Source organism: Protopterus annectens, chromosome 14.part0 (genome assembly GCF_019279795.1).
Source record: "Protopterus annectens isolate FY-2018-M chromosome 14.part0, PAN1.0, whole genome shotgun sequence".
Taxonomy (NCBI): Eukaryota; Metazoa; Chordata; order Ceratodontiformes; family Protopteridae; genus Protopterus; species Protopterus annectens.
Window position 1 is genome coordinate 357,536,503 of NC_056748.1, and position 24,715 is coordinate 357,561,217.

General features: G+C 38.6%; 1 protein-coding gene across 1 annotated transcript in view; it reads right to left on the bottom strand.

The window, feature by feature from the left end:
• GRK5 (G protein-coupled receptor kinase 5) overlaps positions 1 to 24,715 on the bottom strand; it is a 1,993,659-nt gene that overhangs the window by 154,153 nt on the left and 1,814,791 nt on the right. The window contains exon 12 of the mRNA XM_044056079.1: positions 5,167 to 5,375. Coding sequence (XP_043912014.1) covers positions 5,167 to 5,375 — 209 coding nt within the window. The remainder of the gene's footprint in view (positions 1 to 5,166; positions 5,376 to 24,715) is intronic.

Below are 24,715 nucleotides of genomic sequence, written 5' to 3' on the forward strand. Positions count from 1 at the left end.
CTATGACGCTGCTACCACATGCAGTTTTCTGATTAAAAGATCTCTGCCCTGGCAATCTCTCTGTGCAGAATCCTGCCTTTTCTGTTTACTGCTGCTACCACATGCAGTATCTGATTTGACACTGTCACATTTATGGTCTTATAGTTCACCTTGTCAAAATGGAAGTCCTCTTAGTCACAAGGAGCTTCATGCATAATAACTTCAAAAGCAAGATCTGAATAATCCCATTTCAGGAGTCACAGAATCCTGCCTTACATAAGTTGTATAAATAAATAGGGAAAAAGGCACTGGGACACGTGATGTGGAAAAAAATACAGGTAGTACTCACCAATAATGCTCCGCATACTCACATAACATGCAAAACGAGGCATTACTCCTGTCCAGAAAGGAGGAAATACTGAAACTTACATAAAATGTCCCTTGTGGACTGCGGTGGTGGTGCTGCAGTAGCGTTGTCGCCTCACAGTTAGACGTTGCCCGTTCGATTCTCAGTTAGAGCGTCTTTTGTGTGGTGACATGCGTGAATGGGCGTTCCATCGTTGAAGGTTGTGCATTAGGCCTGGCAAGCCAGCATGTAAAAATCTACTGTCAATCATTAGCAGACCGGAGTTTCGCTGTGGCGACCCCTAACCGGGAAAAGCCGAAAGACACAAACAAACATAAAAATGTCCCTTGTCCTGCCATATTCCTTCTACATTGTATAAGTTCATGCCATTATAGGTTCATAGGTATGTACTAGGCTAATGGCTCTGGAGCCTTTACAAGCCTAGCTCATAGGATTACCCTGGCATCATGCCACCCGACATTACTTCCCAGTGCCTCTGTCAACTAAAGCCAGCCACTGGAATGATCCCCGGGGTGAGTTTTCTATTTTCCATCCACTCATCAAGATTTCTCTTGAAGAGGGCCAGTGAGATGCTCTGATTGACATGTATGGGATCTCTGTTCGATAGCATGGGCAGTCTCTGTGTTATGAACCTGTCCCTCCAGCATGTTCTGTTGATTGTGGTAATGAGGTTGAGATCTCTGGAGCGTATGGTGTAGAGGGATTGGGATTTCTTTAGATGTAGCATTTCCAACAGAGCTGGGTCACACATGGCTTTGTAAATCAAGCGGAGATCACCTCTAAGTAGGTGATATGAGACAGAGAATAGTTGGAGTTTTTTGAGTCTGTCCATATAGGACAAGTGTTTAAGGCCTAGGATCATCTTTGTGAGGTACTTTTGCGGCCTATCCAGTTGTTGCAGGTGTTTAGTGAGGTACATGTCAAATGGGGCATTGTACTCAATGACTGGCATAATGAGGGAAGAGTAGAGGGAGACAATTACCTCTTTCTTCCTGGATGCAAAACCTTTAGTAATGAGATGTGCCACATAGAAGGACTTTCTGACCACAGTGGCAATGTGGTGGTCAAAAGAGAGATTGCTGTCAACCTGTGTTCCCAGATCTCTTATAACACCTTCTGTGTTCAGTGGACTGCCATCGATGTGGTAATAATAATATAATAATACGCTAATTTCACACTGTGGGTTCTATCTGTGAGCCAGTTTGCAACCCACCTAGTGATACAGGGGTTGATGCCTAGCTTAGTGAGTTTTCCTATGATTCCTGAGTGAGGAATGGTATCAAAGGTCTTGGCCAGATCAAGTTAGGCTGTATGAACCACCTTGCCTTCATGCACAGCTCTGGCGACTGACTCAAAGAAGTTGACCAGGTTGAGCAGGTATGATCTACCCTTCACAAAACCAAACTGTGTGGGATCCAGAGTTTGTAGATTCCCTACATCCTTGTTTACTAGGTCCATGATGATGTGTTCCATAGTTTTGCATATCAGACTCATCAGACTAATGGGGCGATAGTTCTCAGGGTCTGTAGTCACTGCTCCTTTGTGGAGAAGGATGACTGCAGCAGTGTGCTATTCGGTAGGGACAAAGCCTGAGGTGAAACTGTGATTGAACAGGGCACACAGGTGTGGTGCCAGTTCACTCTGTAGTTTATGTAGAACATAGCCAGGGATATTGTCAGGTCCCATAGAAGCTGTATTATTGGCCTTGGACAGTGCTGTTTTAACCTGTGCAGCAGTAATACTGAGTGTCTGGCAATCTTCTGGTATTGTGATTCATCATTTGGAGGGGAGGGGGGTAAAGTTGGCACTGAATCTGTTGGCCAGTATACTGACAATATCTGTTGGCTCAGTACAGGAGGTACCATTGTGCAGTAGCTCACAGCAAATCTGGGTATTGGTGTGGAGATTCTTTACATAACTATAGAAGGTCTTGTGGTTGTCTTTACTATCTGCTGCAATTCTGTTTTCATAGCTAGCTTTAGAGGACTTGATGAGGGATCTCAACTTTTTGTTGAGGCTGATAAGGGAGTTTTTCCAGTCTTGGGACTTCACCTTATTCCACATCAGTTTCTTCCTTCTGTTGTACAGTTTGTTTATGGCAGGGGACCACCAGACTGACTTCCTTTTTTTGGAGGAGAGCATCTTGGTTCTATTGGGTATGGCAAGATTCATGCACTTGTGTACGTGTTCGGACAGTGCATTGGTGTATGACTATGTGGTCATGCAGCTATTCTCCATTTGCATGGGTACCGTGAAGTTAGCCACCTCTGTTTTTAGGAGCCCAAAATTAGCTTTGGAGAAGTTTTTCATGGTGGGTACCTTTGCGGGGGTGGGGTGGGAGGTATGTGGATTTCCAAGGTGATTAGTTTGTGGTCAGATATAACCAAGGAGGAGTTGACTACTGGTGTAGAGCAATGGTCACCGATGTTAGTAATGACCAGGTCAAGGATGTTGCTACCTCTAGTGGAGGTAAGAACGAGCTCGTCCAGTGCATTGGAATTAATGAATTCCAGGAAACGTTGGGCAAGTGTATTAGTACATGAGTAGTTTTCCCAGTTAATGGAAGGGTAGTTGAAGTCACCCAGTATACGAGTGTTAGGTTGGACTTAATATTCTCCAGGGTGCTTAGGAACGTGGAGTATGAGGCTTGGGACATGGTTGGGGTCCTATATCAGGCTAAGACCTGAATCGCTATCTTAACCAATGTTAGCTGCACCTGAAGTATGTCTGATGCGTTATGTTGGGCTTCCAGTCTGGAGGTGTGCGCATCCTTTATGAATATGGAAACACCACCGCCTTTGGTGCTTCAGTCCAAGTTCTGGGGCCAAAAGGTGTGGAATGAGTTATAGCCTGGTAGTGCAGGGGTGCTTTCTGCTGCTTTGAACCAGGTCTCTGTTACAGCACAAATGTCAATGTTCTCCATTTTAAAGAGTGCTTCGAGTGAGTGCATTTTGAGATTTAGACTTCTAACACTGAGCAGCATGACCCTCAGATTGCATTTCTTTGTAGCTGTTATGGTGGTAATTTGGTCTTTGGAACACTGCCTAAAAAGGCACTACAGGGGTGGCAGGAGCCTTGGCCATTATCTAGAAGCCCAGGGTGACAGAAGCAGGCCATCTCTGGCAAAGCATAGAGGTCAGTCAATCATGTCATCCCAGGTAGACAGATACTGGATCCCCTTGGAATGACACCAGAAACTTAGCCAATTCTTGAAATTAATCATTTTTTGCTTGTACTGTGGTATCATTCTAGGTGATGGTGGGATGCTTCTCAGGGCTAAGGTCATACCTGTCTGGGCTACATAATCCGGGAGCTCCTCCATGTCTCTTTTCATATAGTCTAGGGTGGTACGTCTCAGGTCATTCACACCCACATGTACAATGACAGAGTCATATTTGTACCTGTTGTTGAGAGACCTGAGTGCATGCATTATGTGGCAGATCCTGGCACCTGATAGACAGCTGACTGCTATTTTCTCCTTATTCAACCCAGTGAGAGGGACTTCAGTGTGCCTCACTATCAAGTCACCTATGACTAGTGTGTTGGGCATGCTATTTTGCCTTACGGGCTTTGGTTGAGTGTCACACTGTTTAGGAGAGTTATGTGTCTCGTGATTATTGTTGTGTTGTGGTGGTTGAGTGTTTTTCTGCCTTGTGGCCTCTGCTGTTTGGGTAGATTTTTATTGAGAGCCTCCGCTAAGGTGGGTGTGTGGTTTTTGTTTTTATGTGAAGGCAGTGCTGGTATGTGTTCTGGAGGGCTATGTGTTCCATGTGGTGTGGTGCAAGTGTTGAACTTCTCCTCTTGACCAGCTATTCCAGTCTTGGCTGGAGAGTGCGTGGCTTCCAGTTTGGATAAATAAGTGCATCTCTAGCAAGTCTGAGTGTTGGGAGGTAAGTTGAGAGGGTTGTCGGTGTACATGAGGCAGTTGCTACATTGCCTCAGGAAGCCCAAGTTCACCAGGTTAATAGGAGAAAGGACAGGGAACTGACCTTTAGACATGCCTGGAGGGGTGGGCATTAATAATAAGTACTGGAGCTATTTCCTTGTAGAATGTTTAGTGCTGGCAGCACTTTTGTGTGCTACAATAATTGCTACAAGAAGTCTGGTAAAGTGCTAGACTAATAAGGTAGTAAAAGTGCAGGAGAGGAGAGAACTAGCAGATCTAAGGGAAAAACTGAAGAACAGACTTTTTGGCACTGCTGAGAAGCTTGCAAACAGTCCTGGATACAGGAAATCTGTATCTGGACTAGACTAGTTACAGGAAATGTGGAAAACAAGCGGAAACGTGGGCTTTTAAACCAGAAAGTTGAAAGAGATGGAAAAACTGCCCAAAGGGCCAATAAACTACAATTTCTGGGCCATAAACCACTCCTCTTGTGGTAGATAGGCTACCTAGTGCTTTTGTTTCTTAATACTGACCCTAAGGGTCTTAACAGTTGCCAATGATGAGGACTTATCTGAGGATTTAGTCCAAATACAGGTAACACTAACTGAACAACAATGCAACTCTGATAAACTACTTAATTGTGAAATAGATTGTATTTGCTTCTAAAAAACAAGACTTTGTTTATACTAAATTGTGAATAAACAAAAACAAATTAGAAGAGTGTACTGCAAAACTGATGGTAGCTAGTACAAAATAAGGCCAAAATAAAATATGTTATGCTAAATTAAAAATGTTAGCAAGCATCACAATTACCATTCATAGCAACACAAGACTTTAATATTGGATTAAATTTTATCAAAACTCTGGCCTAAGTAAAGTTTTCTTATCAAATTGCTCAGTAACAATTCACAGCAGGAGAGATCTCTGGCCTTACCATTTTACAGACGGATTTGGCCTCTTCTGAGAATTTGTCTGAATACACCTCTTCTGTTTCAAGCACTCTCCTGTCAACCTCCTCCCTTTTTACCTTCTCCTTCCTCCCTCGAAATGGCGATTGTCCAGCGATCATTTCATAGATTATACAGCCTAGCCCCCAGTAATCTGGACTAAATGTATATCTTTGATTGTTTAAAACTTCTGGAGCTAGAGGGAAAGTAACCACAATAAGTTATCTTTATAATGGACAGATTTTACAACTGCATCAATTTTATAGATTAAGTGTTATAAAACATTTCTACATGTGACATAATTTGTTGATATGACAAGCACATTTTAATGTCAATCAGTATAAGACATTCAGAGTATTACAGGACCCAGAACAGCCATAAATACACACAAATATCAGTATACAATATTGATATAAAAAGCAGTTCCACTACTGTGTACAATGTGTAGCTCAAAACTGCATTGTGATGAGCTATATATTGTAAATGCTACTGTAATCAAACGTATTAACTGTTTTACTCACTTTATTAGATAATCAGGAACCTCTTTTTCCAAATGATTACTTAACATCTTGAAATCTTCTTTTTAGACTACACTCCTTTTTAATTTTCTTCCCCCAACACACATTTTCAGATGCCTTCCTACACTCTGTTTAACATGTTTGTGAACTTTGTGTGTAACATTAATGTTTATTAACAGGCAAAATACAATGCAATCAAAATTTTAATTATGCAGAATGCAAGCATTTTTGTTTTAATGCTACACTGCTCATGAAATTTATACAATTTCACTAAGCATCGTGAAAAATTAAAATGTACAGAATGTTAAACAATGGTATGCACAGCAATTAGTGTTGGTGCCTCACAAAGCTTGTTTCTTCAGAATACCGTTTGTGTGAAGTCTGTAGGTCCTCCTTGTATCCTTAACAACTTTTCACTGAAGTATCCTATTAACTCCACATTCCAAAGGCTTGTTAGTTTTGTGTGTGTGTGTGTGTGTGTGTGTGTGTGTGTGTGTGTGTGTGTGTGTGTGTGTGTGTGTGTGTGTGTGTGTGCATACCTATAGAGGAATGAATGTGTGTCTACATAGTGTATATGTATGTATGAATGTGTAAGCATACTTATATCTGTGGGAGATGAGTACATGGAAACTATCTTTGAATATGTGTGTGTGTGTGTGTGTGTGTGTGTGTGTGTGTGTGTGTGTGTGGTAGTGTACTTACAGGTGTTTAAACGAACATTTCATTGAGTGTAAAAGACTTTGCAAGGGCTATTTTTGTGGTTGCTTGGATATGCGCATTAGTATGAGAGACAGAGAGCATAGGTGCCTGAATTTCTGTATGCGTGTACATGTGTTGAGGGTGCATATGTTAATATGATAGGAAATACACCCCGGGGATCACTTCTGTGTCTCTGCTCGACAGTGGCACAGGAAAATAACTTTCTTGGGTGGCATAAGCCAGGGAACTTTGCTGGCTAGGCTTACGTAGGCCCTTGGGCCGATAGCCTAGTACCTACCTATGAACCTATGATGCATGGGCTGGTAGAGAAAACAATGGTTTGGTTGAAAGGCATGATAAGTAACTGCTAATGAGGTATTTCTCTATGTGGCTTTACCTTCTCTGAATTGAAAATTCTCACCATTGTGCTAACTTACTTAACTGCATTAACCAAATTAGCATTGTTGCAAGAATTTTTTAGAATCCCAAGATCAGTTAGTTCTCTCTCTTTGATGCTGCAAATCTAATTCTGAAAAGTTCTGTTCAGTGATGCCTCTGCTCAGCTGAAGTAATACAGCTTTGGTGAAATTGCTCTGTACAGAACCAAATTAATACTGGAGCCAGAAGCTGTACTAATCGGTATGCACTCAAGACTTGTTTATCACATAGTATCTGAAAGTTGTATTAACTGTGTTGAGCTAAATGAAGCACCTATTCTGTGAGAACATATATTGATGGAAAACAAATGTTATTGAGTAGAGATAAAACATTTTGGCTTTGTAAAATGATCAAAAGGAATGCAACATAAGGTATTGTAAAGCTGAGTAGAGAAAACAAGAGGACAGATTGTTTGAGACAAAGAAAGTGCTGGTGATTTTGTTTTCAAGCTCAAGTCTCTTCATTAATATTAATGCTAAAACGCTTTTATCAGTAGCACGCCATTTTGAATCTTTAGTCATTTGCAAACCAGTTTGCTTTCCTGTTTAGTCATTGCAAACCAATTTGTTTTGATGTCCCTAGACCTGTAGAAAGAATCTCGTAGACAAAAGCAACATCTTGCCCTTGTGAATGAATGCAAGTGAACGTAAAGTCACTTTAGCCTGTTATAAAAAAAGTGGTTACTATGACATTTAAGCCAAGTTTCAACAAACTGCTTTCCTCTAAGCTATAGGCAAAATAGCAAACATTAGCACAGTATGACATCATGCTCATTATGTGTTCATTAAAGTGAACACAGTTTCACAGTTTTGGAAACCATGAATGGTTTCTGGCAACATTTTAGAGATAGCCATTTAGAAGTCCACATAAAGAAATTTGCTGACATTTTTGCACAATTCAGTTCAAAACCATATCTATGTTGTTACAAAGTTGCATCAATGTTGACAGAACTGCTGCAGGTCAGTGAGCCAGTATTCATGTGGGGTAACTCACCAATGAATGCCATGTTTCTTGTTACAGCTCAAATATTAGTAACTTCTAAATTAAAACAAAAAATCTAGGCAAAGTAAATGCAGTCCCATTACTGACACCTTAAATTAGTTTTGTCATGAAATTTCAGTAAACATCCTATGGTCCAACCTTGTGATATACAACACTGAAAATGCAAAATGTCCTTCTAAAAGATGTTTTGGAAGTGATATGCATTCTCACCTTTCTGGATGACAAGGGACCCAGATATGCTGTACTAAAAATATGGATTAAAGCAGTAATGAAGAACTTAATAGCTTTTAAAACAAATAGGTCACTGAACACTTTTGAATTGGCAAATTGCACAGAGATGCACTGTATATAGCCAGATGGAATCACATGCTCATAAGCCTCAAAGTTTCATGAAATACCATACAAATAGGATTACTCAAGTTGCAGCAGCATTGTTTTGGAACTTTGCTTTTCAATTTCCTTGGTGTCTAGTTTGTACTCTACCATATAACTTACTGTGACAACTGGACAAAAATTGGCAGCATTCCAAAATAAATAGCATTTCTGGAACACAGTCATTCATTATCTGAAGTGCCCCAAAGTAATCTGGCATGAATTCACTACAATCGATAATGGATTCTACAGCTTTTATTCCTTGGACTCTGCTAAAAAGGGGTTTTACTCAGTCAGACTTTCCTGGTCAACAAAGGCAAGTAAATAAATAAAATGTTCTATTCTGTTTAGACAAAAAGATGGTTTCATTGTAATTCAATAAGGACTCAACAGCATGAAAACTACCAAACTTTCCCATATGAATACATGACAGAAACATAAAACAATGTTAATTCCATGATCTTTTGCTAACTACTATCTAAAGATCAGTTTTTACTTGAAGGAATATTCCAAGAAGTAGTCAATAAATGTGCATGCATACTGCACTTAAGTAAAATGCTAAATGTTTCTTCAGTCGGTTTGTTCCTGCATATTAAATTTCAATAAAATATCTAAAAATAAACAAATAAACAAATAAATAATCGTGCATTTAAAGCAGAAAGAGCTGTTTCTGAAAATGTTGAATACTGTATTGTACTTTTTATATCACTATATAATACAAAGGGTCTACCTGATAACATCGAATCCCCAGAACACCAAATCCCATTTCATCGAGATGAATGCATCGAAACTGCAGAACAGCGAAACTCCATATCATCGAACCACACTTCCGTGAATTGAAGGGACTTCCCATTCCTCTGTAGCAATAGTAGTGAGGGGAACAGAAATGCTATAAATGTAAAGTTCACTGGGTGGCTCTGTGGTAGATGTGGGTGTGCCATGGGTGTGTTCCCTTTTCTACAACGTAGTGCAATCTCAGAGTTGGTATATTCAATTTGCAGGGGGTGTGGGGGGGGTGCAGGGGGGCACAGCCACCCTGCTAAAAATGTAGGATGGTATAGTGTAGGTTTCTGCTGTTTTGGGTGGTGGGTATGTTGTAGGTGGAGTTTGTGTAGTTTTTTGTTTTAGTCCAGGGGTGTGTTCGTGGAAGTGTGGTTTAATGATACAGAGTTTTGCTCTTCTGCAGTTTCCATGCATTTGTCTCAGTGAAATGGGATTTGGTGTTCTGGGTATTCAATGTTATAAGGTAGACTCAATACAAAATTTTATACAGTTAAATGACAATATTAAAAACTGGAATGGATCATTAATAAACTGCATCTATTTGACCATTCAGAAATGCAACACTGTATATGTGTGAATAATTTTCGCAACTAACCATGAAATATATACAAATAAAAATATTATTTCACAATAGAAGCTTTTGTAGGCCACAAAATACTATAGGATGCATTTATGCAATTCAAAAATTTATTTATTCAGCATTCCATTAAGTACTGGGTAAGTTAAGGCATCAGTCTTAAATAATCCAGTTTATGTTTTTTAATCAAAACATAGTTTTGCAAGAAGTCTTTATCACACGTCTTAATTAATATGGCTTAATTTTTTTAATCAAATCATAGTTTTGCAAGAAGTCTTTATCACATTTGATAAACAATCGCATCTACAATCAAAAGACATGGATATGATATTTTGTACTTCACTTTATATATAACCAAAAGATTACTGTCATCAGTTTTTCTGTAATTATTCATTTGTGCAGTCACACTTGTTCTAAGCAGACATAAAGACTTACCAACTTAAAATGCCTGCCATGTATAAACTGCAATATATACAACCAAAGGGGATGAATAGGTATTAAGTTGTTTAATCTGAAAAATGTGTTTGTTATGTGATGTTTATAATTTTATACATATAGTTACAATAAACATATTTTTCAGAAAAGGTGTGACACCTGGGAGACAATTATCTATCAGAAATAGTCGTTTATTTTTCCTACATTTTGAAGTTCCTTGCTTTATAAACCTATCGGAGCAATTAGAGAGATTTATTCTATGTGTTTAAGCTATATCTGAAAAATTACCATTTAAAATATGATAATGCTTTATCAATTATCTATTAATTTTACACTATGTATATAGTGTTGTAAGTTACTATTACTAGTTACTTTTCAGTGAAAGCTATATATTACTATTATTTATTACTTTTCTAAAATAGTAATATATTATTATTACTAGTTACTGACTAAAATAATCCGTTACTTTCACATAAGTATAGTTTATCAATTATAATATTGAGATTTACTCACAAAACTAAGCACATGCATATTTGTATACACAATGTTCCAGTGATCAAGAATGGCATTTAACAGTTGAAAAACTCCAGCAGACTAGTCTTTATAGCTGGGCAGCACAGTGGTGCAGTGGTTAGCATTATCACCTCATAGTAAGAGGTTCTCTGGTTTGATTCTTGGCTGGCATATCTTCTGTGTGGAGTCTGCATGTCCTCCCTGTATTTGCGTAGGTTTCCTTTCACATTCCCAAGACATGCTGCACATGGATTGGACATTCTAAATTGCCCCTTGATGTGAGTGTGTGCGTGTGCCTTCTGAGGAAGGCTGAGTCCTGGGCTGGCATAAAACTCTACTGCCACTTGATCTGTAGACTGATGATCATCTGCTGTGGTGACCACTAAGAGGAGCAACCAAAAGGAGAAGAAGATGACTAGTCTGTATAGCTAGAGAGTCACAAATAATAATTAAACCAAACCATACACAGCCAGCAGCACAAGACCTATAAAAACCTAGCACATTTTGTCCATTTTCAGCAACTAAAAATCGAAACCTGAAAAGAATTTTAAATAGAACATAACAAAAAAATTGTCAGGACAAAAGCTGATTGATCATAAATCCACCTGAAGAGTTCTGCTTGGTGCAGTGGGTTGGGGCGTTGGGTGTTAAACCAATGAGTGGTGAGTTCGATTTCAGTTGACAGTAGTATGGAGAACCAATACCGTTTATTATATGGCAAGGTAAGAATATGATCTCTAGCAGACTAGAATTGTCCCAGTGTTAGGGGGTGTTTTTACAGTAAAAGGGCAGGGGCGGAGTTTGGTCATCATTAGCATTCACCTCCTTGCAGTGCTAAAAAATGAAGTAAATTATGTTTCAGACTAATTTTTATGATCTATTATGAATCATACCTCTCAACCTGGAGACATCAAAAATCAGGACAAAGGTCCATGGAAAATAGGTACAACTGGCCAAAAATCTGGACACTAATCAGCATAACATTTGAATGTATAATGATGTAACTCTGCCCACTCCAATGGAAATGTGGGATACCAACATTCAAATAATTGTGAAAATGTTACCCAGTTTAACATTAACTCTGAAAATATACATTCAGACAGAAACACCAGTTAAAGTCCCTTTACAGCATTAACAAAAAATCTTACGGGAAGTAGTAGGCAATAGATATATAAAACACTCTGCATTCTACTTTCTGCCCTCCCACACTTCTAATATATACACACTGATGCCAGATTAGCTGCACCCTTACAGAAATTCATTAAATGGTCCTCCTTAAAGGAGAAGATGTCACCAACACGGGGTGTTTTCTTTTAATTGAAGCCTCATGGGATGGTTTCAGCTTCCTTGTCTGCATGCCAAAATCGGGATTTAATTGTGCCACTTGGGAATTTGTGGCACCCTATTATTTTGAGCCCAAAAGGGAAATGCAAAGGAACTTGGTACAGTTGAGAGGTATGTTATGAATGCTACATGCAATGAGTTGTGCCAACATTATGTTGCAATTTTTTATTGAAATTGCCCCTTCAAACTCTCTATTACCTCCTAACATCTGATTATTATCTATACTTTCTAGGGTCCCAGACATTTTCTATTGCTCTTTAGGGGTGATATCACCCATGTTTGAGACCACTAGTTTACGCAAAAGTAACTCAAAAGTAACTCACATTTAAGTTACTAGTTAGTAGAAAAGTAATATATTACTATTACTTTATTACTATTTTGAAAAAGTAACCAGTTATATTCCTAGTTAATAGAATTTGTAATATATTGTAATATATTACAGTTATATATTCCATATTGTAATATATTACAGTAATATATTCCATATTGTAATATATTACCCCATCACTGTATGTATATTACTGTTGATACCATACACAGTCATAAAACATGGTTTTGTAACTGCAAATTTGACAGAATTTCTATGTTGTCTGAATGAAGAGATGTCATTATGGCTTCATGCAGATACAGCATCAGGCACCGCCAAGATAGAACATGCTAGCCCATAATTCTCAAGTCAGCTAGAACATCACCAAACTGACAGCATATTCTTTTAGCATAGATATATATATATATACATATATATATATATATATATATATATACACACACACACACACACACACACACACACACACACACACACACACACACACACACACACGGACAATACAGTGTAGAAAATCAACCAGCATACTTTTCCGAGATGGGAGGAAATCTGAGTATCTGAAAAAAACTCATGCAAAGTCCCACACAGACATTAACTACAAGTCAGGATTGAACTTCAAACTGGAGCTATGAGGCAGAGATCTTAACATTAAGCTACCATTCTGCCCCTAAACAATGTGTTGGTGAGATACTGCACTGAATGTGGCAGCAAGTATAATGATTTGCCAAAAAAAACAAAACAAAAAACAACAAAGCAGAGAGGAGACCACGTATAGCTAACTGTGCAACCAAATCATTATGGGTTTATGTACTTTTAGATAAATAAATTTATGTATAATTCCTTCAAGAGGTGTAGGGCTGATCATTTCAGCAAGACTGAGGTAACCACATGGAAAGATAGTTCTTTGTCCAGTGCAGCAGTCACACTCTCAAAAAATGAATGAAGTTAAGCAGACAACAATGCGAGTGCATTGTGCTCACGCTGGCATTATGTCAATGACAGTGTTTCTTATTTGCAAACCCAATCGCCAACCACATGGATAAAAATAATACAAAATAATTATGAAGTTGACTGAAAATAATTGAATAGATTCTAAGTGATAAATGATGTCTCCAATGGGGAGTGTGTCAGCATGGTTTGTGATGTAAAATGCTTGCAACTAGGATTGTGTTGTTGTGGTTTGTTTCATTTATATAAATGTATGATTGTTTATGTCATAAGTGATGATTTAATAAAGATTTTTTTTGTTTAAAAAAGGGGCAGGAATTGAATAATTTTATATAAGGTTGCTTAGGTTATATGATATATAGCAATATATGTGAAGAATAATGTTTGTTAATGTATTAACACAGTTTGATTACTTTTGTACAAATGTAAATTTGCCTCTATCACAAGTGATAATTCAATAAAGGTGTGTTTAAAAAAATAAATTGAGAAGAAAGTTTACTACATATGAGAAAGTTTCATTGTGATTCTCAAAATCACCTTCTACAACATGCTTGTGATGCTGGTTAATCTGTAATTACTAGGGTCTGTGGAACAGCCTCTACTGAGAATTGGGACTATAATATATTGCTACCATATATCAGGGTGTAGCCAGTTTTTAATACTCTATCAAAATTATGCCTAAGAGGCATGATATCCTATTTTTGATTGTACAAATTATTTTTCTTCTGATCTTATCTGGTCCTAGGAACTAGTGTTTCTGACCTTGTTAAGGGTAGAGATTGCCATTCTGAATGTAATTTTAGGTGGGGATTGTATTGCAAGGAGGAAAAGTGAATGGGGGTACCCTCTCTGGCACCAAATTTGTGACACATCTATATGTTGGTGTGTTATCTGTATCTTTTAGTTCTGCTATGGTGATAACATTTTGGTCGGGCACACGATACAGCTGTTTATTTTCCTTCATTTTCAGATGTGACTGTTGGGGTCTTTATTACTGCCATGTTTCTTGATGGTAAGTTTACCTAAGATACATCTCTACTTTATTTCATCATTTTAATGAGCTCTTTTGGAATTGTGTTAATCTTAGTTTTATTGCACTGGGCTGAGTAGTTTAAAAGCTTTGTATGTGTTTTTCTTCTGGTTTTATAATTTGTTGATTTTGTAATGTCACAACTTAGGTTTACTGCAGAATCTTCCATTATATTTATGCCTCACAGGGTGAATTATTCAGTGTAGTTACTTAAAGAGATACACAGAACTATGAGTTAATAGGTTGTAAGGGGACCTACAGTCCCTGTACTGATGCAAGGGGATTGTTCAGGGTATGATAGTTACAGCCCCAAAAATCCTTAAGGAAAGTATTACTTTTTATAAAGTTTGGCATATATGAAGTTCATCATGGCAATTTTTTCATAGTGAAAATGGGGGAGATGGAACAATTTAGTTTAGTACAGCTTACACAGATGTTTATCTGTAAGAAAACAAGCATGCTTTCTCCCTTGCTGGAGATTTAAAAATTTGCTCATGCCTGTTAAAGTTTATTAAGAGTAATCATTTTTGCACCCCAGTATTACTTCATCATCATCCCCTTTTTCCCATTTACATGGGGTCGGGGTATCGTATTAACTGTCGCCAACTCTCTCGCTTCAGTGCCACTCTCCTGCCTTCTTCAACACTCATGCCTGACTGTCGCAGATCCTCTTTCACACAATCCATCCACCTCTTTGCTGGACACCTTCGCTTCCTCTTACCTTCTTCCTGTCTGTCCCAAATCTCCCTCACCAGATTGTCTTCTGCTTTTCTACACATGTGCCCATACCATCGTAATCTGTTTTCTTTGATCTTTTCTGCAGTTGGAGCTACTTTGGCTTCTGCTCTTATGGCCTCATTTCTTCACCTGTCCCGCAGTGTGCATCCTACCACCTTTCTCAGGCACTTCATTTCCATCACCTCTAGCTTCTTCAACTGTTCTGCCTTTACTGCCCAGGTTTCTGTAGCATACAGTAGTACTGGTCGCACCACTGTCTTGTACATCTTACTTTTCAGCTTCTTTGGCATTCTTCTGTCATAGACTACACCTGATACTCTATGCCAGTTGGCTGCAGCCCCTCTGATTCTAGCTTTGACCTCTTCATTCAGACTACCCTTCTCCTCAACCACCCCTCCCAGATACTTGAAGCTGTTTACCTGTTCCACTATCTTCCCATCTATCTCTATTCTCAGCTTCTTCTGATTTCCCCAATCTGCTGCCATTATCACTGTCTTATCTGTGCTTAGTTTCATCCCATGTGCCTTCAGATTTGCATTCCATTCTCCTATCCTTTGCTGAAGTTCTAGCTCAGAGTCTGCCTGCACTGCCACATCGTCTGCATACAGCAGCTTTGTTGATCTGTCCCCTCCAACCTGTTTGCTGATGTAGTCCATTACCAGTATTAACAGCAGTGGGCTCAGAGCTGAACCCTGGTGTACACCCACTCCCACTGGGAACCCCTCAGTGAGGCCAAACACTGTTTGTACTTGAGTCACTGGGTCCTTGTACATAACCTGTACTAATTCTACCAATGTTTCTGGGACTTCAAACCACCGCAGTACTGCCCAGATCAGCTTTCTTGGGACCTTGTCATATGCTTTCTCCAAGTCTAGGAAAGCCCAGTTTGACTCTCTCCTCTTCTCTAGTTTCTTCTCAAGTATCTGTCTCAGTGCAAACATCGGGTCAGTTGTGCTGCATCCTGATCTGAATCCGAATTGTTCATCTCCCATCTTACATTCTACTATTCTGCGTATCCGTTTATCAATCACCCTCTCCAGAACTTTCATGCAATGTGGTAGGAGTTTGATGCCTCTGTACTGTCCACAGTTGTGGATGTCCCCTTTGTTCTTGTACACTGGCTTATTCTCCAGTCATCTGGAATACGCCTTTCTCTCCACACTGCAATTAGTACCCTCAGAAGCTATTTCTCCCCTAGCTCACCCAGCATCTTTATCATATCTGCTGTGACCTCATCTGAGTCTGCTGCTTTCCCTGACTTCATTTTCCTTAGTGCTGCTCTTACTTCTTCTCAGCTGGGCTCCTCTTCTACTCTCATTGTAGGCTGTTTCTGGGGCAGTACCGCTTCTGTGGGGTTTTCTTCATTCAGAAGCTGCTGGAAATACTCCTTCCATCTGCCTTTGATATCCTGTGGGCTGGGAAGCAGGTTGTTGCTGGAATCCCTTATGAAGGGTGTCTGACTATCTTCTTTATCTTTCTGTCTTTGCCTTGCTGGTATAGTTTCTTTGTGCCCCTTACTGAGTCACTTTCCAGAAGCTGATAGAATGCCTCTGATGCCCTATTCTTTGCTATTGCAACTTCTTTCTTAGTTTCTTTGTTAGCCAACCAGTAGTCCTTCCTAGCTTGGTCAGTCTTTTCAATCTCCCACTTCTTCCTGCACTCCTTCTTTCTTTTGATTACTTCCTGCACTTTTGCATTCCACCACCAGCTTTCCTTATGTACCTTATTTCCATACCTGGCTCGGCCACATATCTTTTCTGTAGTCCTAACACATGCTGTCACGCTGTGGTGCTGCCACTCTTCTTCAACTCCACCTATTTCCTTCTTCTTGGGGTGCTAGAGCCCTGAGTAATTCCTTGAACTGCTGTACTTTTTCTCCAGTCAACTTCCAGGTCTTCAGCCTGGTCTCTGTTGACCTTAGAGCCTTCTCTGACCACTGCTTGCAGCTGATTGTGGCAACTACTGGTTTATGCTGTGAACCGACTGTTTCACTGGGGATGACTTTGCAATCATGGATTCTACCCCAGTGCCTTTTCCTTACTAGGAGGAAGTCTACCTGAGTTGCATGTTGGCTACTCTTGTATGTGATCTTGTGACTGTCTCTCTTTCTGAACCATGTGTTGGCTACTATCAAGCCATTTGCCAGACAGAAGTCTAGAATGGCTTCTCCTTCTTTATTCCTATTGCTCCACCCATGTGGACCCAGGCAGTCCTCATATCCTGTTCTGTCTGTCCCGATATGTGCATTTAAGTCACCCATTATCAACACCAATTCATGTTGTCCTGCTTTATCTAGTAGGTCCTGCAACTGCTGTCTGAATGCACTCTTTTCCTCACTATCACAACCCTGCTGTGGGGCATAGGCTGAGATTATGAATACTGTCCTGTCATTACACTGGAGTCTTGTTGCCATGAGTCTGTCATTAATTCTGATGATATCCCTCACAGACTACTGAAGCCTCTGTCTCACCACAATTCCTACACCATTTCTAGCCTGTCCACCACCTGAGTAGTAGAGTCTGGATCCCAAGCCAAGTGGCTTTGTTGCACTGCCCTTCCATCTCGTCTCTTGGATACATAGGATGTCCAGCCTCCTCCGTATCATCATGTCATCCACTTCTAAGCTGCGTCCTGTCAGTGAACCTACATTAAGCGTAGCAATTCTCAGTTCATGTTTGGCAGGTTGGTTGGTTTTATGTCCAGCTTTCACTCAACAGAGCTATCCAAGGTAACCCAGGCTGGGCAACTAGACACCGGCCAGCCAGTAGCCTACTGACCCAGGGCTGCTGGGCTTTTTATGGCGGGCACACACTGCCCAACAGGGGCACATATACCCCTCCCACCGTTAGCATGGGTCCCTGGCGTGGGTCAGAGAGTAGGCCGGGTCCTCAACCCACTTATCACCGGTAACTACCCATGCCCATTTTTTGGCGACCGTCAACATGACCGAATCACCTAGAGCCATATTTTACACCGTCAAGTGGCTAGCCCTGCCACGGCTAGCCTGTATTACTTAAGATATTGTTTTCCTAGTCAGAGGAGGGTTAATTTAGGTCTCCTGGCTTTAAAGTATTTTCCATTTAAATATTTTACCAGATTTTTCCATAATTCTTTATTAAAAAGAAGGGACATAACTCACTCCAAAAGGTAAACTAATATATGCATTGAAGATTGTACATATTTATTATTACATACTTCATGGAAAGATGATCAAGCAATTATTTTTGAAAAGGAAACACAAAGTCAATTTTAAGAGCAGAGTTTGATCTTTCAGAATGGCCATTAACTCTTTCACTGCAGAAAACTGATAAAATTTCAATGTCAACATGAGCCACAGTTAAACATAAGCCCCACCTTGAAACTCAAAAACGTGTGTTTTTTTTTTAATTTTACATTTGTTTTCTGTGCTATTGTAATGCCTTAAGGTCCTTCTTATAAAAGTATATGTTTTTCTAGAAAATGGCCACCACAGGGTTTGGCATTTTAATATGATCTTGTTCTAGTCCCTTTCCCAGAATCCATTTCAAGTGTTTTACTTCTTTGTTGTCATCTACCCAGAACTGCATCTATATCACGTTATCGAAATTTTACTACATCGAATCACTAAAGGTCGGCCTCTAGTGAGATTTCTGTTTACCTGCACGATGTTCTGCACTTTCGATGTTGTGCTGCCGACAGTATCAGCTTCGATATTGTCGGCTTTCGACATCATGAAGTAGACCCTCCCAGAATTCATACAAGTCATGGTAGGCATAACAATGTAATGTCTTCATATCTTGTTGACATACAATGGCAACAGTATCAGTCACAGGAATCTTACATGCCTTTTGTAGCAGGAGTGTTTGCATTTTTTTCCTGAATGACCATCATATTCATTTGTCTCAAAGCTGATTTTAAGTTATTCCCATCAGTTATACAGCTCTAGCCAATATGCATGCTTTTCAAAGGACTGTCATTTTGTAAGAAGATGATTTTTTATTATCCTCAATTTTGAAGAAATGTGTTAATGTGCTTGTTGATTTTGCTCAAAAGTGCTTTACAAGCACAGTACACAAAAGTAACATCAGTTCCGGAATTTCTTTTGTGATGATGTGAGGTATTGCCAGCTATGCCAGGAAAAGAAGGGCAGTGGAAGTGCAACATATGCCAGCACAGCTAGCTGGAAATTTTTAAAAGAATTATATGTCATCTGTACTGTACATCAAACTGATTTGTATAAATGCTTGTGTTGAAAAATGTATTTATAAAGCTGCTTGTACTAAATATGTACCAATAGTAGGTCCTGACTGTATTGTAACTGATTAAATGTACATGTTTTAACAGAGGATACTAGAAGAGAAGAGATTAATCTTGGTCCAGTTAACTTTGAAAAATAGTAAAAAATTAAACTATTTAATTTAGGCCATGAAGATTGCATCTTACATTTTTGATTGGAGCAAAGACAAAATGTCTGGGAAAACAAGTACCAGGAAGCCTTCTGTATTGTCTCTAACAGTGAACTAATTGCTACTATGGAATGGTAGAATTCTGAAATTGTTTTATGACTTCCAGAAGCTTCAACTGATCTTAGCAAAGCTGTGGGTGTGGGTATCATTAACACATATGTGCTAAATCCTGGCAGGTTCTAGCCTAGAGAGTAGTATGGGAACCAGAAGTCATATGACCAGATGTGTGTGATGTCATTCTGTAAGCCAGCTCTGTAATGATATTTTAATACTACGTGAGACTGAAATCTCAAGGCAGACTGTTTTTGGAATTTGACAAAGAAGGAAGACCACTCACCTACTTCATCTTGCATTGCTCTAGTATGTGACCAGGGAATAGTAATTCTTTAGATCAGTCAGGAAAATACAGTGAGATTAGTTAAGTACTGTTTTTCTGTATCTGTGTGAATCTAGTCATCTGTTTTATTTTAATGTTTCCTGTGACAGAAACTCTGGTGTTTATTGAAAATAGATAGCCCATATTTTCATGTTCTTTTATTATTTATTACGAAATATATTTAAACTTTTCATTGTGATTGTTCCTTTAGAGAATATTTTAACATTTGAGAGTATTCATATCTATTTGGTGATTCTGCGGCCACTTCTGAAAGCCTTACTGCATTGGTCAAACACTATAATTTGTATTAGTATTAATTTCACTCAGTATAATTGCTGGCTTTGGAGTGTCTGGTGGCAGTAACTACCTTATAGTCTGGGCAGAAGGGGGAACAGTTATGAAATGCCAGCCTTTCCCAGGTATGTGTATGTGTGTGCAAATCTCAGAGAGTGTGTGTGTGTGTGTGTGTGTGTGTGTGAGCTGCTTAGAACAGGGGCACAGAGCACTGATTTCACAGAGAGAGTGGTGCAGGATTTGGCTTGGATGCTTTTCTGAAGACTTAACTCTACAGCTGTGCTAGTGAGGAGTCTTATTGGGGACCTGGAGAGACAGAGACAGAGAAACCCAGACCCTGGACTGAGAGTGTTCCCTGTGTGTTCTTTAGGGAAACTGTGCTTGATGCACAAAGCTGCATCTGGAAATACTGAGTATATCCATTTTTGTTCCAAGTGAACGTCCCTCTCCAGTGTCAGTGGTGAGGATTCATGCTCTTTGATTAATGGCCTGGGGGGGGGGGTGTCACATCTGTTATGGGATTTTTTAAACCAAGTCACAAATGCCTTCATACATTACATTTTGCCACTCTAGGTGCATTACTATCCCTTGACTTGTACATTGCATCAAAACCTTAATCCTTGAGCATAACTAATCAGTAGTTCTGTGTAGTGGATTGCTGTTACAAATAAAGTGGGTCAACTATTAGGAATTCCATTTTTCAGATGCCCAAAGTGGGACATTATTACTGAAACCTGAGACTATGCATGGCAAACTTGTTGCCTAATGAAAAATAATTATTTTCATGTTATCAAAATAAAGATTCAGTTATATGCAGTGCTTGTTGTTTATAGTACTTTATATGATATTAAAAAGACTTCAATGTAGTATTGTAGCTTTCTGTGACATTTAGAGAAAAGTCAGAAAATATTTGTTCTTGCAGAATATGAAGACATTTGGAATTATTCATGTCACCTTTCCCCTTTAGGCAGACCTACCCCAAACCAGGACTGCTCTGCAGAAAGACAGACCAATGGTAAGCTCATCAGCTAAGTGCATTGATACTGTGTTTGCTACCTTTCTGCAATAAAGGCAGTGGAAAACAGTTTCACAGCACTCTACACCTACCCTCCCCCTTTTTTATAACAGTTGCTGACCTGCTGACATCAGCAGAACTGATTGCCTATACAAGACACATTTCCCTGTGTCTGTAGTATAGCATGCTGGCAGAGAAAAAATCCTCTGCTAAAATATGTGAGAAGTAAGGCATAAAAATGTGTGTGGGCTTTCACTTTCTTTCATTCCAAGGCAAGAAAATTAAAGTTTTATAAAGTACAAGTAGGTTTTAGGTAAGTAAACAATATTGTAATTATGTTGTCGGGAGAAAAGCAACCTTAGAGTTGAGTTAAACTGTAGAAGAGGGTGGACTTCCCTTGAACTTGTAATTACCACCCAAATAAATTAAACTGTCCCTTATTACTACTACTGAAAAAATATATGCAGTCTATTCACTGTGCTTTAATAATAAAGTCATAATGTTTTCACATTCTAGTCTTTGCCAGTCTTTATCATCTTTTTTTTCATTGTGAGTGGTAATTATTACTTATGAAACTAAGGAGAAACATTTAGATTCACCATAATGGCGACTTTCACATTACTTGCTGTTCCTCACTTTAGCATCCATTTCTAACACCTCTCTCTGGACGTAACTCAGCCAACGCACTCTGACTCACAGACTTTACGTTTTCAGTCTGAGAAACGCTCCTGCTTCCAGCTCCTTGCAGAAAAGAGCAGGACCATCTCCTTTCAACACAGCCAATATCAACTGTTCATTTTGTTATCATAATATAATGTAGCCACAATCTGAAATGATACTGAACAGGTTTCTCTACTATATATTTCAAAACTAACCTCCTATACACCCCATCTACTAACAGTATGTCTTGATGGGCTGTCAAAACAATTTATAGGCCTTATGAAGAAGGCTGAGATATGGCATACTACATTTTTTTGGGCATAGCTGTGCAATCCTTTCTGCAATACTGCCATTAGTATAAGTTTTTTCCTGTACATGGCTATTTCTCCTTCAAATTTTCAGACATGTCAGAAAGCAAGGGAGTATAATTACTACTATTAAGTAACTGGCAAATAGCTTCTAAGGATGTAAGTCATGCTGCGTTAAACTGAAAGATGAGTTTATTTTTCTAGCTAAGTAAAATGGAAATTAATTTATGGTGTTTTTATACGCTTGACTTCCTTTGTGATTATTAATGTGTCAGTCAATTTACTAGATTTCATATAGTATTTTTTTTTTTTTTGCTTAAATATACTTAAACAGCTCTCCAACAACAAAAAAAAAAGCTCTCAAAAGAAGTGATATGGAAAGCAACAATTTAAAGAAAAACACAAAAGTGCTGGCAGTAATATTTAATTTAAAAGCAATGCAAAAAACAGTCATGGTGTAAGCTTACTTGTGTATGTTTATGTGTGTGTGGGCGTGCATGTGTTTGTTATGCACTTGTGTGCTACATGGCCAGAGACTTTTTTTGTTGTTGGTACTCAACTAAGGCTAACTTATCAACCAGAACAAATACGATGCAAGTAAGCATACATTAATTATCTTCTGTATGAACTATTTTTTTAATGGTTGAAGTAATCTGCCCCCCCCCCCCCCCACACACACACACACATAAAGGTGTGGGCACTGGTATTAATGCACTGCTGAGTGCTTTCACATAGGTGATGAATTAGATTGATTGATTGATTGGGAGACAGAATACATTCTTTCTACAGAATGGAAGAACAACATTGCGTGCTATCTGAGGTTTTTGGATGACATATTTATGTTGTGGAATGCAAGTATAGATAAGTTTAAGGAATTTATAGACTATATAAACACTAGATGTGACTATTTGAGGTTCACATACAATATAGATAAAAAATCAATTCCATATCTGGACACTCATATAATTATTGACAAAGGAAGGTTAAAGTCAAAGATTTATAGAAAGAGTACTTTCAGCAACACCTACTTAGAGTATACTAGTTGTCACCCCATTAGTCAAAAGAGAAGTATCCTTAAAGGGCAATGTGTACGAGCTGCCAGGATGACCACAGACTATACAGATTTAGTAAATTAATTGGACTATATAGGAAAAATGTTTAAAACCAGAGGGTATCCTGTAGCCCTGATTTATGACACCATAAAATATGTCATGCACCAATGGGGAATAAAGTACAAATCAATTTTAGGAAATAAAGATGTGGACAAAGAGGGTGATGTTAAAATCAATGAATTAGATAATCCAGATGGGTACACAAAAGCATGTATTTTACAATATGCTCCTGAGACACAGGACATAACTAGAATTATATCTAGTAACTGGAATATACTGAAAACTGACAATAATGTGTTTAAAATAGTTGGAAACAAACCATATTTTGTTTCTAAAACAGGAATTAACCTTAAAGCTGAATTAGAAAGGAAAATTACGGATCAGAAAGCAACAAAGGGGACAGGTACTACTAAATGTGGGAACTGTAATCAATGTCATTTAATTAGCAACAGTCCGTCTGTAACCCTGGAAGACATTAACAACACTACTGTATGGTTCCGGAAAAGGAATTGTAGGACTAGACATGTGGTGTACATGGCGAAGTGTAATAATTGTCCGTGTTTCTATGTGGGAAAGACGGACAGGTGTCTCCGAAATAGAATATATGAGCACTGTTATAAAATCAAGAAGCAGGACACAAAGAATGCACTTTGGAGACATCTTGAAGGGAATAGCACATGCAATACATTCAATTTTGGTATACTTGAATGTGTAAAAGTAAATCCTAGAGGGGGAAGTGTTAAATATGTATTAGGAGAGAAAGAGACCAGATGGCAGATCAAATTAAATTATTCTGTTCATCTTGGGTTGAATGATTCAATTTCTATAAAGTCAATACTGGAAAACAACAGGTAATGGAATATTTCATGACATTTTATAATGTATTTGGTCATATGATTGATAAAATTAATTTATAATTTACATTCATATTATTTATTTTGTCTTTATAAAGATATTAGGTGTATATGAATTCAGACACTATATTAGTATGGCATAGTTTGAACAGAGAGCACTGGCACTTTAAACAGTATAGGATCAACTAATTGGATAATGATATGCATATTTTTAAATGAAATTAGTATAAAAGTTTGGTGAATGTAATTAAAGGTTGTTCTGATGACGTCTACATGTTAGATGAAAGCGCTTAACTTGAAGTATTAGTTTTGGTTGTTTTTTTAGCATTTTAAATAACTTTTAATTATTAAAGTGATTGAAAAATTATTTTCAGTGCACAGTGACTTTTCCTTAGGATTCTCAAACTTTTTTGGTGTTTCTTTACTTAGTCGAGTGTTCGGGACTACTTGTGGTTTTCTTAACTAAAAATATGGATTAGACTACTGGGGGAGCTGTTGGACAGCAGTTATAGACTGGATTACATCTGTGATGAAATGTATAATGCAATACATTCTAAAAATGACATGTATTGACTATCTGGTGTCTTATGAGCTTCACATACAGAAGCAGCATAATCTTCTATTAGGGCCTTATAAGAAACAAATCTAGCAGCATTTTACAAATGGAGAACTGTGACTATTAATAAGGCAATGACAGTGATGACAGCTGATGTGGACAGCAGTAAGGTTTCTGATGATACCGTAGAA